General features: G+C 43.1%; 1 protein-coding gene across 6 annotated transcripts in view; it reads left to right on the top strand.

The window, feature by feature from the left end:
* LOC122680447 (apolipoprotein L2-like) overlaps nt 1–14,580 on the top strand; it is a 49,053-nt gene that overhangs the window by 15,104 nt on the left and 19,369 nt on the right. For 5 of the 6 annotated variants that reach the window (XM_043881808.1, XM_043881807.1, XM_043881809.1 and 2 more), the window contains one exon: nt 4,853–4,960. In XM_043881808.1, the coding sequence (XP_043737743.1) occupies nt 4,930–4,960 (31 nt within the window). In that variant the 5' untranslated portion in view covers nt 4,853–4,929. Of the gene's footprint in view, nt 1–4,405; nt 4,428–4,852; nt 4,961–14,580 lie in introns of those variants that run through there. The other variant, XM_043881812.1, reaches the window with a different exon arrangement.

Below are 14,580 nucleotides of genomic sequence, written 5' to 3'. Positions count from 1 at the left end.
AGTCAGAGTCCAGGAGTGCTCAAGGCCCCTGGATCACACTCTGAGAAGGCAGGAAGGTGAGGAAGACAGGAGTAGGAGCATCAGGAGGGCCTGGGTGCTGGGCTAAGGACTTTGAACTTGATCTTGCCATAACCGCCCCTTTCCCAGCCTAAGGATGATGCCCTGAAGTCACATGGAGGGAGATGTTTGGTAGAATCTCTGTCTGCCCACAGGGAGAGAAGGGCTCTGTGTCTGGCCATGCAGTTGGGCAGGAATGGGCTTCTCCGCAGTCCTCCCTTTTCTCAGAAACAGCCCTTTGGGAAAGGGACCAGTCAGAGGCTAACAGAGGAGGATGCAGCGAGAGTAATCCAGCAGAGGGAGCACCATCAGCATCCTCAGGCAGCTGAGGCCCCAGACAAGGGTCAGGACCAGGCCAGGAATGGGAAGGAAGGACGGAAAGATGACGTGGAGGGTCCACACGCATTTACAAGAGTTTGGCATCATCCAGGATCAGTCCTTTCTGCCCGCACCCTCCTCCTCTCTCTTCCTTGGCTCTTGGTCCTTGTGTTTCAGAGTTTCAGTTGGCTGCCCTGGCTCCCAGGGTCCTGCAGCTTTGAGGCAGAGAAGGAGACAGAGGCCAGCCAGCTCTCCTCTCCCTCCTTACCCTATAACAGGAGCCCCCAGACCCCTCAGCTGTCTTCCCCTGTGTGTGCTTCGGCAGGACAGGGTCGTACAGACACCCTTCACCGTAGAGCAGCCCAGAAAACACATCCCTGATGTCCAGGCCCTGAGACGAGAGGCAGAAAGGTCCAGGGTAAAGGCAGGTGGCAATGGAGCAGGTAGACTTTCAGGAGAGCAGGTGGGCCTGAGGAGCATTCAAGGCCAAAGGAACTCTTTGTGTTAAGATCTAGACAGAGAACAAACAGCAGCAGCTGGAAATGGAGCAGCCAGGGAATAAGCAGAGCAGGGGTGTCTTGGACAGAGAAAGGAAGCTGCTTGGAGGTGGGCCCTCCTGTGTGAGTTCTCTCCCATCCCCACAGTCAGTGCCTCCAGCCTCCGCCACCAGGCACACTCCCTAGTGAACAAGCTGGTGGTTACTCTTCCTGAAGGCTGGAAGAGTATCTTTTCCAGCTGCAGGACCCTCTCCTGGCTATCTCAGAGAGAAAGTGTTAGAAACAAAGATGCTAGGATGGGGGCTCACGTAAGGGGATTTGGGGGAGGCTCTAAGGAAATAGGGCTGCTCTAGATTGGATGCTGCAGAGAGTAGGGGACAGGCAAGAATACTGGTTCAGGTTGCCATTTTCTTCCCCAGGGGTTCTTCCCAACCCAGGGACTGAACCCACATCTCTTGAGTCTTGCATCTCCTGCATTACCACTGAAACTGAAAGTCTCTCGGTCATGTCCAACTCTTTGCGACCCCATGGACTGTAATGTGCCAGGCTCCTTGGTCCATGGGATTTTCCAGGCAAGGATACTGGAGTGGGTTGCCATTCCCTTCTCCAGAGGATCTTCGTGCTTTTTAACCTTTATGTCTCCCTTTCTGACCATACTTTCTCTAAAGTCCTCTCCTTTAAATATTATTATGAACTTATGGCCTTTCACGGACTCAACCTGGTCCAATGAAACATATTTATAGTAATCATTACCTTTTTATTTATTATTATTGTTATATGTGGGTGCCCCTTTTGAGTAGCAGAGATGCCGATCTGTGGAGCTCACCTCCCCTGCACGGTGTCTTCCTTCCTTTGAGTGGACAGAAGGAAGCTCATGGGTGCAGATGTGGGTGGGCAAGATGCTGCTGGACAATGTGTCTGTTTAAGGTCACCATTCACACTGATTATTCTGGTTTAACCCTGCTATCATTCCTACTTTTCTAGAGAAGTTGGTTTCATCCACACGAACATGTCTGCTACACTGACAGTTGTCACAGCAGGAGTCAGGCTTATTTCTTGTTGGCACTTGATTCAACCACCTTCAATCATCTTTAAGGTGGTGGTACGAGAAACCACCCCATTTTGTGGGTTACTGACTGCTGTAAAGTGACTGCTGCTGTCTTAGAGTTAAAACAATCCAAAGTCCTAAGTGCATATGGTTAAAATAGATCAATTTGTAGAGGGTTCTGCTCATTCCTTCCCAAGGAAAAGCTATTTCTTTAGATAGTTAATCAATGTCTTTAAATGATATTACTACATTGGGAGGCAGAATAGTGTGAGAATGTGTGTGCAGGAGACAGGAACCTGGACTTGGATTCTAGCCCTAGCACTAGCTGTGTGCTTTGAGTAAATTGCTTCACCTCTCTGAGCTTCTGCTTCCTTTTTTACAGGGTCATTATGAGAACTAAAAGTGAGTGAATGCCTGCCAAGCACTTGGAATGTTGCCTGGTACAAAGAGAGAAGTCATCAATCATGATAGCTAATACATATTAGATATTGCATTTTTCTTTTTCATGATTTAAAAATTGTGTTACTATTTATTTTCTTACTAGGAAAAAATAATGATTTCATTTGTTTGTATGCTTTTTCTTGTACCTTTCCCCACTTTCTCCTAATATCTTTATATCACTAAGTTTATACCCTCTATTAGAAAACCTTGTAACTGTAAGCACTTTGCTTACTCCTTTGTTTCTTAAGCCCTCAACTGAAGCCAGTATTTCTTGACTTCCTGCTTTGTAAAATGAAATATTAATCCTCATCCTCCCTCCAGTGCTTCAGCTCCCAACTTGTAGCAGCGTGCCTTAATTTTTATATTGATTAACAAGTAGATTCATTTTTAATGTTTAAATAGTTTTTTATCTTGAAAGATAAAAATCATAAAATAATGAATATAAATGAAATACCAACTTTAAAATTTTGAATCACTGATTGTACTCCTGTAGCTCTCTGAAAAGTCTGGTGAAGAGTGAAGGCTGCTGTGAATATGGGATGGGATGTGAGGTTGGTGAGCTTGTCCCCTGCTCTCCCCTCAGCCTCCCTCTCATCTTGCCCCCTCTCTGGGGCTCTGCCCAGCAGACCAGTCTTCTCTCCTGTGAACACGCTCCCTGTTTCTGTCCCTCTACCACACTCCTCTTTATTCAGCTATCACTTCTCCATCCAGTGAGTCTTCAAATATTTGTTGAAAACACTGGTCTCCTATTGCCCCCATGCTTGATTTTATTAGTAGCAGAGGGAGAAGAGGCAGGCTATGGGTTCTTGAGCCCAGTGAGGAGGTTGGAATCCAGTCAAGACTTCTGACCTTGGGCAAGTCGTGTAACATCTGTGAGTCAGCTTCCTTATCTGTAAATACTGATACAATGTACATATCTCAAAGATTAATGGAATGAAATACGAGTTATTATTGGTAAAGTTTTATAGCAAATACTGATGCAGAGCAAAGACCACAAACACAAGTCACTCTTATCAATAGCTGTTATTACACCTATAAGTATCTTTACTGTCATCTAAGTCAGGTCTCAGCAGAGGTAGTTAATAAGTGCTCTTTAAAAATGTGGCTAAATATAATCAACATTTGCTCTCTTTCTTCACCTCTCAAGGCAACATAATCACAAGAAGAACCAAAATAAATTGTCTCTATATAAATATCTGGATTTTTTATTTTATTATCCAAAATTTAATCTTTTATTTAATATGATATATTCTGATTCAATGATAATCTTATGTGTCTACATAGCTAAAATTTTAAATTAATTTAAAATATAGCTGAATTTATAATAACATTAGGATTTAGCGTTAACCAAAGAATGGATATCATTGATTGAGCTAAACATAAATAGAATTGAAATGTATCCCAAAATATCTGGATTTTTTTGTTTTAAAAAGTCCACTGAGAATGAGTACCTTTGAAAGATGGACACTCTCATATATTATGAGTGTGAATGTAAATTGCTATAATGTGTTTGCATAACAGTTTGGCTCTAGGTATGAAAATTTTTTAGGTGTTCATGCCTTCTAATCTAGTAATTATGCTCCTAGAAATGGCTTAAGGAAACAGTCTCAAATACAGGTGAAGTTTTTAACAGGAAGAATGTTCTTTGCATTATTATTTACATAAAAGAATTAGAAGCAGCCTGAAAGTCTGGGGGGGTCAGGGGGGGACAACAGAGGGGACGGGGCACCATCGGGGTCCTCAGCCGCCCAGTGGGGCATACAAGGATTGGGGCAGGACCCCAGGCTCTTGTGGGATAAAGAGCCTTGTAGAATCAAGGAGAGCGCAGGCTGTGGGAGCTGTATCACCAGGAACTTTATCAAGGCAGAGACTCAAGCACAGGAGCAAGACATCATTTTAATTAAGAAGAGTTATTTTCCAATAAGCATACATCCACAATTATAAATTTTTTTACATTAAAGGGAGTAGAGCATAGTCATCACAAACCTGGGATTTGGATCAGAAACACTTGGGTTCAAGTCCAGGCTCTGGTAGCAGCGTGAAAACTTGGGCTGACCTAAGTTTAGGTGAGTTTCAGGAGCCTGCACATCATAGACAATGGATCAATATTGGTTATTACCAGTTAGTAAGCACAAGTGTTCCCAACCTCGTATAATTTCCAGAGTATTCCCTTCCTATCTGTTTTTCTGTCTCTGGTTTTATTGCTTTTATAACTTCACAGATGGCTGCCTCCTGTTTGATTATCCTCTCCTTGTGCCCCAACAGGAGATCAGGACTTTGAGTTGGCTTGGAGGGAGCTGGTGGGAGGATGAGTAACTTTCCTTAACTAGCAGCCAGCAGAGCCCAGGAGACAGAGAAACAAGCCAGGTTAAGTCCCCAGTGGCGCTTGCAGCCACCCCAGGGGAACCCACCAGACACCTCGCCCCCTCACTGCTCCCTGCAGCCACTGTTCACTACTGACGGAGTCCACAGTCTGTGTTCTCTTCCCCAGGGGTGAAGCATCACCTCCTTCCAGCCTGACCCAGACAAGGAGCTGAGGGAGAGCTCTGAGACCCAGCTGCTGCCATCATGAACTCAGAAGACCTTAAGGAAAGCTCAGGTAATCAGCTGCCTCGTCTCTGACTGGTTTCTACTTGTGATCCAGAATTGAGGGTGGTGTTGAGAGATTGTTGCTGAGCGGTGAAAGACACTAGGATTCTTGGCCTCTGGAGGAGAGGAATTCAATCCGGGACCAGTGACAAGGCTTGATCTCTCAGAGCTTTTAATAAAGTTTTATTAAAGTATAAAAGAGATAGAGAAAGCTTCTGACATAGACATCAGAAGGGGACAGAAAGAGTGCCCCCTGCTAGTCTTTAGCATGAAGTTATATACATACTAGCAGGCTGCTAATTAGTAAAAGGAAATGTCTCAGAACTCATAGACTGGCACCAGGGCACCCAGCCACAGCATGTATTTTGAGATAACATTGGCACAAGGTGAGTCATCTCAGGCCATAAAACTATTGACATGAATCTTGAAGAAAGGCAGATTTCCAAGCAAATACATAGTCTCATTAACATAGCTTAAGAGAACATTTGCATGAGTAAAACACACTGGTTTGTTGAGTAAAACATACTGGTTTGTTGAGTAAAACATACTGGTTTGTCAAGTTTGTTCTGACTCATAGCCAGAACGGACTTGAAGAAAGACAAGTTAGTCAGTTTAGTCGCTCAGCCGTGTCCGACTCTTTGCGACCCCATGAATTGCAGCACGCCAGGCCTCCCTGTCCATCACAAACTCCGGGAGTTTACTCAAACTCATGTCCATCGAGTCAGTGATGCTATCCAACCCTCTCATCCTCTGTCATCCCCTTCTCCTCCTGCCCCCAATCCCTCCCAACATCAGGGTCTTTTCCAATGAGTCAACTCTTTGCATGAGGTGGTCAAAGTATTGGAGTTTCAGCTTCAACATCAGTCCTTCCAACGAACACCCAGGACTGATCTCCTTGAGGATGGACTGGTTGGATCTCCTTGCAGTCCAAAGGATTCTCAAGAGTCTTCTCCAATACCACAGTTCAAAAGCATCAATTTTTTGGTTCTCAGCTTTCTTCACAGTCCAACTCTCACATCCATACATGACCACTGGAAAAACCATAGCCTTGACTAGACAGACCTTTGTTGGCAAAGTAATGTCTCTGCTTTTTAATATGCTGTCTAGGTTGATCATAACTTTCCTTCCAAGGAGTAAGCGTCTTTTAATTTCAAGGCTGCAATCACCATCTGCAGTGATTTTGGAGCCCAGAAAAATAAAGTCTAACACTGTTTCCCCATCTATTTGCCATGAAGTGATGGGACCAGATGCCATGATCTTAGTTTTCTGAATGTTGAGCTTTAAGCCAACTTTTTCACTCTCCTCTTTCCCTGTCATCAAGAGGCTCTTTAGTTCCTCTTCACTTTCTGCCATAAGAGTGGTGTCATCTGCATATCTGAGATTATTGATATTTCTCCCAGCAATCTTGATTCCAGCTTGGGCTTCTTCCAGTCCAGCATTTCTCATGATGTACTCTGCATATAAGTTAAATAAGCAAGGTGACAATATACAGCCTTGACATACTCCTTTTCCTATTTGGAACCAGCCTGTTGTTCCATGTCCAGTTCTAACTGTTGCTCCCTGACATGAATATAGATTTCTCAAGAGGCAGGTCAAGTGGTCTGGTATTCCCGTCTCTTTCAGAATTTTCCAGTTTATTGTGATCCACACAGTCAAAGGCTTTGGCATAGTCAATAAAGCAGAAATAGATGTTTTTCTGGAACTCTCTTGCTTTTTCGATGATCCAGCGGATGTTGGCAATTTGATCTCTGGTTCCTCTACCTTTTCTAAACCAGCTTGAACATCTGGAAGTTCATGGTTCACGTATTGCTGAAGCCTAGCTTGGAGAATTTTGAGCATTACTTTACTAGTGTGTGAGATGAGTGCAATTGTGCTATAGTTTGAGCATTCTTTGACCTTGCCCTTCTTTGGGATTGGAATGAAAACTGACCTTTTCCAGTCCTGTGGCCACTGCTGAGTTTTCCAAATTTCCTGGCATATTGAGTGCAGAACTTTCACAGCATCATCTTTCAGGATTTGAAAGAGTTCAACTGGAATTCCCTCACCTCCACTAACTTTGTTCATAGTGATGCTTTCTAAGGCCCACTTGACTTCACATTCCAGGATGTCTGGCTCTAGGTGAGTGATCACACCATCATGATTATCTGGGTCGTGAAGATCTTTTTTGTACAGTTCCTGTGTGTATTCTTGCCACCTCTTCTTAATATCTTCTGCTTCTGTTAGGTCCATACCATTTCTTTCCTTTATTGAGCCCATCTTGGCATGAAATGTTCCCTTGGTGTCTCTAATTTTCTTGAAGAGATCTCTAGTCTTTCCCATTCTGTTGTTTTCCTCTATTTCTTTGCATTGATCGCTGAGAAAGGCTTTCTTATCTCTTCTTGCTATTCTTTGGAACTCTCCATTCAAATGGGTGTATCTTTTCTTTTCTCCTTTGCTTTTCGCTTCTCTTCTTTTCACAGCTATTTGTAAGGTCTCCCAGACAACCATTTTGCCGTTTTGCATTTCTTTTCCGTGGGAATGGTCTTGATCCCTGTCTCCTGTACAATGTCATGAACCTCTGTCCATAGTTCATCAGGCAATCTGTCTATCAGATCTAGTCCCTTAAATCTATTTCTCACTTCCACTGTAAAGTCAAAAGGGATTTGATTTAGGTCATACCTGAATGGTCTAGTGGTTTTCCCTACTTTCTTCAATTTATGTCTAAATTTGGCAATAAGGAGTTCTTGATCTAAGTCTAGGGTAAATATATAATTAACTAACATAGCTTAAGAAAAACATTTCCATGAGAAAAACGCATTGGGTCGCTCAAGTTTTGAGAAAAGTTTAGTTCAGGTGGAATCAGGTGTCATGATGGCAACAGAATTTGAAAAGAAATCTCATTTTAATTTTGTATAGAGAAGGGGGAAAAAATCTGACACTTGTAGTTTGTTTCCTCCTGCCACTTATGAGAGAGAGAAAGAATGTCTAACACTTGCAGCCTATTTTCCACATTTGGGGGCCTCTAGCCTTCCTGCCTGTTACCCTCTCATTCCTCCCTTTTCTTTTAGGAGAATTATATTGCCTAGGGAAAGGGGCATCCTTCTCATTTTGTAACTGCTTCTGAGCTGATAAGGGGCATTGTCCCTAAGTTGGTGAGGCAACATATTCTCCTAACCCTCATATTGAGGGTCTCTGATCCAGGGGCCTGAAGTAGTAGCTGGAAGAAGACGCCACAGTCGCAGAAGTTTGAGCACAACCATTTGTAACTTAAAAGCCTTCATGTGGCTAGAAACAAATCCAGCTACACCGTGATAGATGCAGGGAGAAAACAGCAAAAACGGAACAATCAGAATTACTGTAATTAGGAGAGTTTAAAGTTAGAAATTGAGAACAATCATGATCAGGTGTTTCATTTTCCTTCTCCGGAAGGGAAGTGGCAGCATTTAAGTTTCCACAGACTTTAAGCTTAGCTATTGGTCCTTCTAACAACAATGACTGATATTTAAGACGCTGACTATCTACCATCCAATATTAACCTTACAGTTTAAGATTCCACTCACATCATGAGAAGTCAGTGAAAGGTTGCTGTTGAATCACGCAAAGACACCAGGATTCTTGGCCTCCGGAGGAGAAGAATTCAATCCGGGGCCAGAGACAAGGCTTGATCACTCAGAGCTTTTGTGTAATAAACTTTTATTAAAGTATAAAGGAGATAGAGAAAGCTTCTGACATAGGCATCAGAAGGGGGCAGAAAGAGTACCCCCCTGCTAGTGTTAGCTATGGAGTTATATACTCTCTAATTAGTTATTACAGTGAATCAAAAGAATGTCTGGAGGTTGTAAAGACCTTACTAGACCTACTCCTATAATTTACACCTTAAGATAACAGGATTAGCCAGAAGATTTTTTCCAGAGACTGTCCTCAAGCAGGATATATTATTGTTATATAATCCTAAGGAATATAGAGGGACAAAAAAGTTTGTCCTTTCTTCTTCCTTGAGAATTCCAGACCCCCTCTCTCCTTGGGGACCCCTGGACTTCTTATCAACCTGCCTAGGAATTGACTCTCTCATTCCCCCCTTTTCTTTTAGGAGAATTATGTTGCCAAGGGAAAGGGGTGTCGTTTTTGTTCCATAACTACTTCCTGCTGTTTAGGGGTGTGGTCCCTAAATTATTAAGGCAACATATTCTCCTAACCCTCATATTGAGGGTCTCTGATCCAGGGGCCCCAAGTAATAGTTGGAGGAGGCTGTGGCACTCGTAGGAGCTTGGACAACCACTTGTAAATTAAAAGCTTTTAGACGGTTAGAAAACCTCATTATACAGTTACATACGTAAGGTAAAATATTATTAAACCAAGTTAAAATCAAAATGAAAAGTCATATTATGTCCATAGTTACATCAGTCCATCTTAAGGTTATTAGATGTCATCAGATGAAGAGGAGGCATCGCATATGATTGTTGTTCAAGGTATTCGCAGACTTGGAGAAAGTCTTTTCCTTGAAGTGGAGATGTCCACCACGGGAAGCCTTCCACTGATGAAGAGGGGAGCGCTCCACAGACCCAGCTGTTAGACTGATCGTGAAATACTGCTAGGAGTGAGCCCAGGACAGGAAGGCATTGTCTTGAGGATCAAACGACAGACTCAGGATTTTTTGGAGTCAGCATAAGTAGGCTCACATAGATTATCAGGCCCATCTGAAAAGTACAAAGTCAGAGCATAGAAAGTAAAGACATAAAATGAAATCACTTAGTTCTGGTCAGGGTGCCACCTCTTAACTCGAGTGTGATGTACCCACGAATCAATTCCTGGCACTTTGACAGCTGTGGGAGAAGAAAGAATAACCTGGTAAGGGCCTTCCCAGAGGGCTCGAGGGATGAGCCCCCAGATCCCAATGTTTTTATGAGGACCTCAGTTCCTGGCTCAAATAGACGCTTGCTTGACTCAAGCTGGGTCAGGAGTCGTCTCCCAGAGTTCTGTTAATGCCTGTTGAAACACTGAGAGCTGAGTTACATAATTAGTTAATACCAAGGTTTCAGGGCCTATAACAATGTCTGTGCATAAGAAAGGCCTTCAATAAATACATTCAAAGGGGGACAGTCCCTCCTTTTGGGGGGCAGTTCGAGCCCTCATTAAAGCTATGGGTAGGACTTTAATCTAGTTGTCCTACGTCTCTTGAGTTAATTTGCACAGATGTCTTTTTTTTTTTTTCATTTATTTTTATTAGTTGGAGGCTAATTACTTTACAATATTGTAGTGGTTTTTGCCATACGTTGACATGAATCAGCCATGGATTTACATGTGTTCCCCATCCCGATCCCCCCTCCCGCCTCCCTTCCCATCCCATCCCTCTGGGGCACAGATGTCTTTCGATAATGTCATTAGCTTTTTCAACCTTTCCTAAGGATTGGGGTCTCCAGGAACAGTATAAGTGATATTCTATTCCTAGAGCTTTAGACACCCCCTGAGTTACAGCAGCTTTAAAGACGGAGCCATTGTCCAAACCTGGGGATAATTTCATGATTTAAAATCTTTATAACCTCCTTAGCTTGTTCACTACAACATGGAAAAGCCTCAATCCATCCAGTAAAAGTATCCACCCAAACTTTTAAGCAAGAATATCCATTAGCTTTTGGCATATGAGTAAAATCAATTTCCCAGTTCTCTCCAGGATACTTTCCACGTCGTTGTAATCCAGATTTTGCTAGCTTTTCAGTCTTTGGGTTATTTTTCTGACAAACCTCACACCTTTTGATGATGTTCTTTAAAGTTTTCATTACATTTTAACCTTCAAACAAATGAGAAGCCATCTGGTAAGTACTCTCTGCACCCAAATGAAAACTCTGGTGTAAACCCTTAAGAATTTTCCTTTGAGCACTTTCAGGAATTATTAATCGTCCATCCTCAGACTGTAACCATCCTGTATCCGCCATCTTTGCTCCTCTTTTCTCATATCTTTCTAATTCTTCCTCAGAATATTGTGGTTTTTCCTGTTCCACAGGACCTGTCCATCTGTAGTGGAGGGGTTTCGTAAAGTGCTGCTTTTCTGGCTTGAGAGTCAGCCAGTTGATTACCTTCAGCTACTTTACTCCCATCCCTGTTGTGTCCTTTGCAATTCATAACAGCTACTTCTTCAGGACAATGTATAGCAGTTAAAAGTCTCTCAATCTCTCTGAAATATTTAATAGGTTCTCCTGTTGCTGTTTTAAACTGTCTTTCTTTCCATATTGCAGCATGAGCATGTAAAGTCAAATAAGCATACTTAGAATCAGTGTAGATATTTACTCGCTGCCCTTTGCTTAACTCTAGAGCTCGGGTCAGAGCCACAAGCTCCACTAACTGAGCACTGGTTCCCTGGGGGGAGAGATTTTGCTTCTAAAACCTGTTCAGCAGTCACCACGGCGTAATCTGCTTATGCTTTTCCCAAACAAAAGAACTGCCATCAAAAAATATTTCCATGTCAGGATTGTCTAATGGGGTATCCATTAGATCATCCCGAGCTGCATAGTTTAAAGTTAGGAATTGGGAACAATCGTGATCAGGTGTTTCATTTTCCTTCTCAGGAAGGAAAGAGGCAGGATTTAAGTTTCCAAAACTTTAAGCTTAGTTACTGGCCCTTCTAACAACAATGACTGATATTTAAGAAGCCTACTGTCTGCCATCCAAATATTGACCTTAGAATTTAAGATTCCACTCACATCATAAGAAGTCAGTACAGTAAGGTTTTGTCCATTAATTATTTTTAAAGCTTCAGGTGCTAATAAAGCCGCTGCCCCAATTACTGTTAGGCAGTGAGGCCACCCACGTGAAATTACAGCTAATTCTCTGCTTAGATAAGTAATAGGTTGCTGGTGAGGCCCTTGGGGTTGTGTCAAAACTCCCAAGGCCACACCTTTTCTTTCAGTGCCAAACAAATTAAATTCTGACCCTGTGGACAAGCTCAGAGCAGGAGCTTGAAGGAGAGCAGTCTGAAGAACCTTAAAAGCCTTTTGAGTATCTGGAGACCAAACCAGTTTGTTGGTTTGGGCCTGCTGAGTTTCAGCTATAAATTTTTTTTTTTTTCAGCTATAAATTTATATGGGCAAGTTCCCCATAACCCGGAATCTAAATGCGACAGTAGCCTGTGATTCCCAAAAATCCTCTCAATTGTCTTAAAGTCATAGGTAGGGGATGATTTAGTATAGGCTTAATTCTCTCAGGGCCTATGGCCCTAGTCCCTTCTGATATGATTAGACCCAAATATCTAACAGATTGTTGACAAAGCTGAGCCTTTTCTCTTGATGCCTTGTAACTGCAGCCTGCCAGGAAGTTTAAGAAGTTTTCTGAGGCTCGTGAACAAGCTTCCTCTGTCTCAGCACAGAGCAAAATATCATCTACATATTGTAATACCACTGCTTTGGAGGTATTAAAGTTTTGTAGATCCCGTGACAAACTTTGTCCTAGTAAGTGAGGACTGTCACGAAATCCCTGGGGCAAAACTGTCCAGGTTAACAGAGAAACTGGCTGCATAGGGTCCTCAAAGGCAAATAGAAATTGACATCCTCCGCTAAAGGCACTGAATAGAAGGCATCTTTCAAATGAATTACTGAGAAATATTTGGCTCGTTCAGGAATTTCAGATAATAGAGTATAAGGATTAGGCACCACAGGTTGTAAAGGAACTACAGCCTCATTTATTATTCGTAAATCTTGAACTAGTCTCCATTTACCATTTGATTTCTTTATACCCAAGATAGTAGTGTTGCATGGACTGTTACAGGGAACTAACAGTCCCTGCTCCTTTAAATTCTCAACGATGGGTTTTAACCCTTCCTTAACCTCAGGTTTCAGTGGATACTGCTTCTTATGTGGAAATAAGTGCGGGTCTTTGAGCTTGACAACTACAGGAATAGCATTTTGTGCTCGACCCACAGACTTTCCATCAGCCCACACTCTAGGATTTACATTTTGTTCAACTAAAGGGAGAGAAAGGGAAGGCTCCATATTCATGAAAACAGAGGCATGGACCTCGCTCAGTATATCCCTTCCCAAAAGAGGTGAAGGAGACTCTGGCACGATCAGAAACTCGTGTGACAATAGCACCGAGTCCCAGTCACAACTGACAGATACACTGAAGTAATATGGTTTGGCTCGTCCAGACAGTCCCATTACGGAAGTGGATCGGGAAGAAAGTGGGCCAGGGGCTTCAGTAAACACGGAGTAAGTTGCCCCAGTATCTAAAAGGAAATCGATGGATTGGCCCTCCACAGTTATTAATACCCGGGGTTCCTCAGGTGTAATTAGGACGGGAGCTTTCGTGGGGACCCCCAGGCACCTTCAGTCCTGATTATCTTGAGAGTCCAACCCCTGAAACCTGCACCTCTGGGGACAGTCTCTCTTCCAGTGTGGTCCCTTGCAGACCGGACATGGAGCCGGGGCGGCTTAGATGCCTGAGGGCAATCCCGCTTGAGGTGCCGCTCCTTTCCACAGCAATAGCAAGCCCATCCTTTTCACCTGGGTCCCTCTGGGCATTTTTCTCAGGCTGTTTAAGGAAAGTTTTCATAGCCATTGCGAGGGCTTCCACCTGTTCCTTTGTCCTTTTCTGCCTTTCTTTCATTTCCTCATATTCCCTACCATAATAGACTGTCTCAGCCAGTTGTAACAGAGTATCTAAAGACTGATTTGGTCCATACACCCGTTTTAATAGCTTACGGCGGATATCTGGAGCCGACTGAGTGAGAAATCTATCCTTTAAGATCACCTTTTCCTCTTCACTTTCGGGATCAATCTCAGTGAATCTGTGAAAGGCTTCTCTCAGTCTATCCAGGAATTTACCAGGAGCTTCCTTCTCCTGTTCTATGTCTGCCAATTTGCCATAGTTTAAAGGCTTGGCATGCGCCTGCCTGAGTCAGAATACATCTGACAAAAGGACTCTGCTCCCATCTTCCTTTAGCTGTGTTGTAGTCCCAGTCTGGTTCTGTAGTTGGGACCGCCTGATTCCCAGTGGGGAGGGCGGTTATCTCGTCCTCCCTCTTCCCTGCTGATTCATTACCAAGCCATTCATCTCCATAAGCAACTCCTTTCCCCAAAACTTGAGTCTTTGAGTCGGAAGTCAGCATTTGTCCCAAGATATACACCACATCCTTCCAAGTAAGGTAAAAAAGCAGAGTAACACCTTTAAAAGCTCTAATATATTTTTCTGGGTCCTCTAAATAGTATCCCAGATCCTCCTTGATTTGTTGTATTTCTTGATAAGAAAAAGGCTTATTAACTCTCATAGACTGATTATTTCTCCTGGTGGGTGCTTCACGAAGAGGCAACAGCTTATGTGGCTGTTCCTCAGTCTCTCTGGCTGCTCTGCACATATGATCCCAGGGATAGATTGGAGAAACCTGCTTTTCTTTATCTCTTTGTCTCCTGTCCTCCATCTCATCTAGCAAAGTAGGAGGACAGGAGGGAGCTGAAGGTGTCACACCCAAATCTATACCCTTAGGACATAAGTCTGGCATATTTTGCAGAGAGAAAAAGGGCAACACATATGCTACTTCTACCCATTTTCCTTGTTTTCTACAGAACCGGTCTAATTGTAAAACAGTGTTATACTTAACAGACCCTCCAACCAGCCACCATTCGCCATCCTCCAGTGGATACCATGGCCATGCACTATCACATA

Source organism: Cervus elaphus, chromosome 22, assembly GCF_910594005.1.
Source record: "Cervus elaphus chromosome 22, mCerEla1.1, whole genome shotgun sequence".
Classification (NCBI taxonomy): domain Eukaryota; kingdom Metazoa; phylum Chordata; class Mammalia; order Artiodactyla; family Cervidae; genus Cervus; species Cervus elaphus.
Note: the sequence above shows the minus strand (reverse complement) of the source record. Positions and strands in the feature narration are given on the sequence as shown.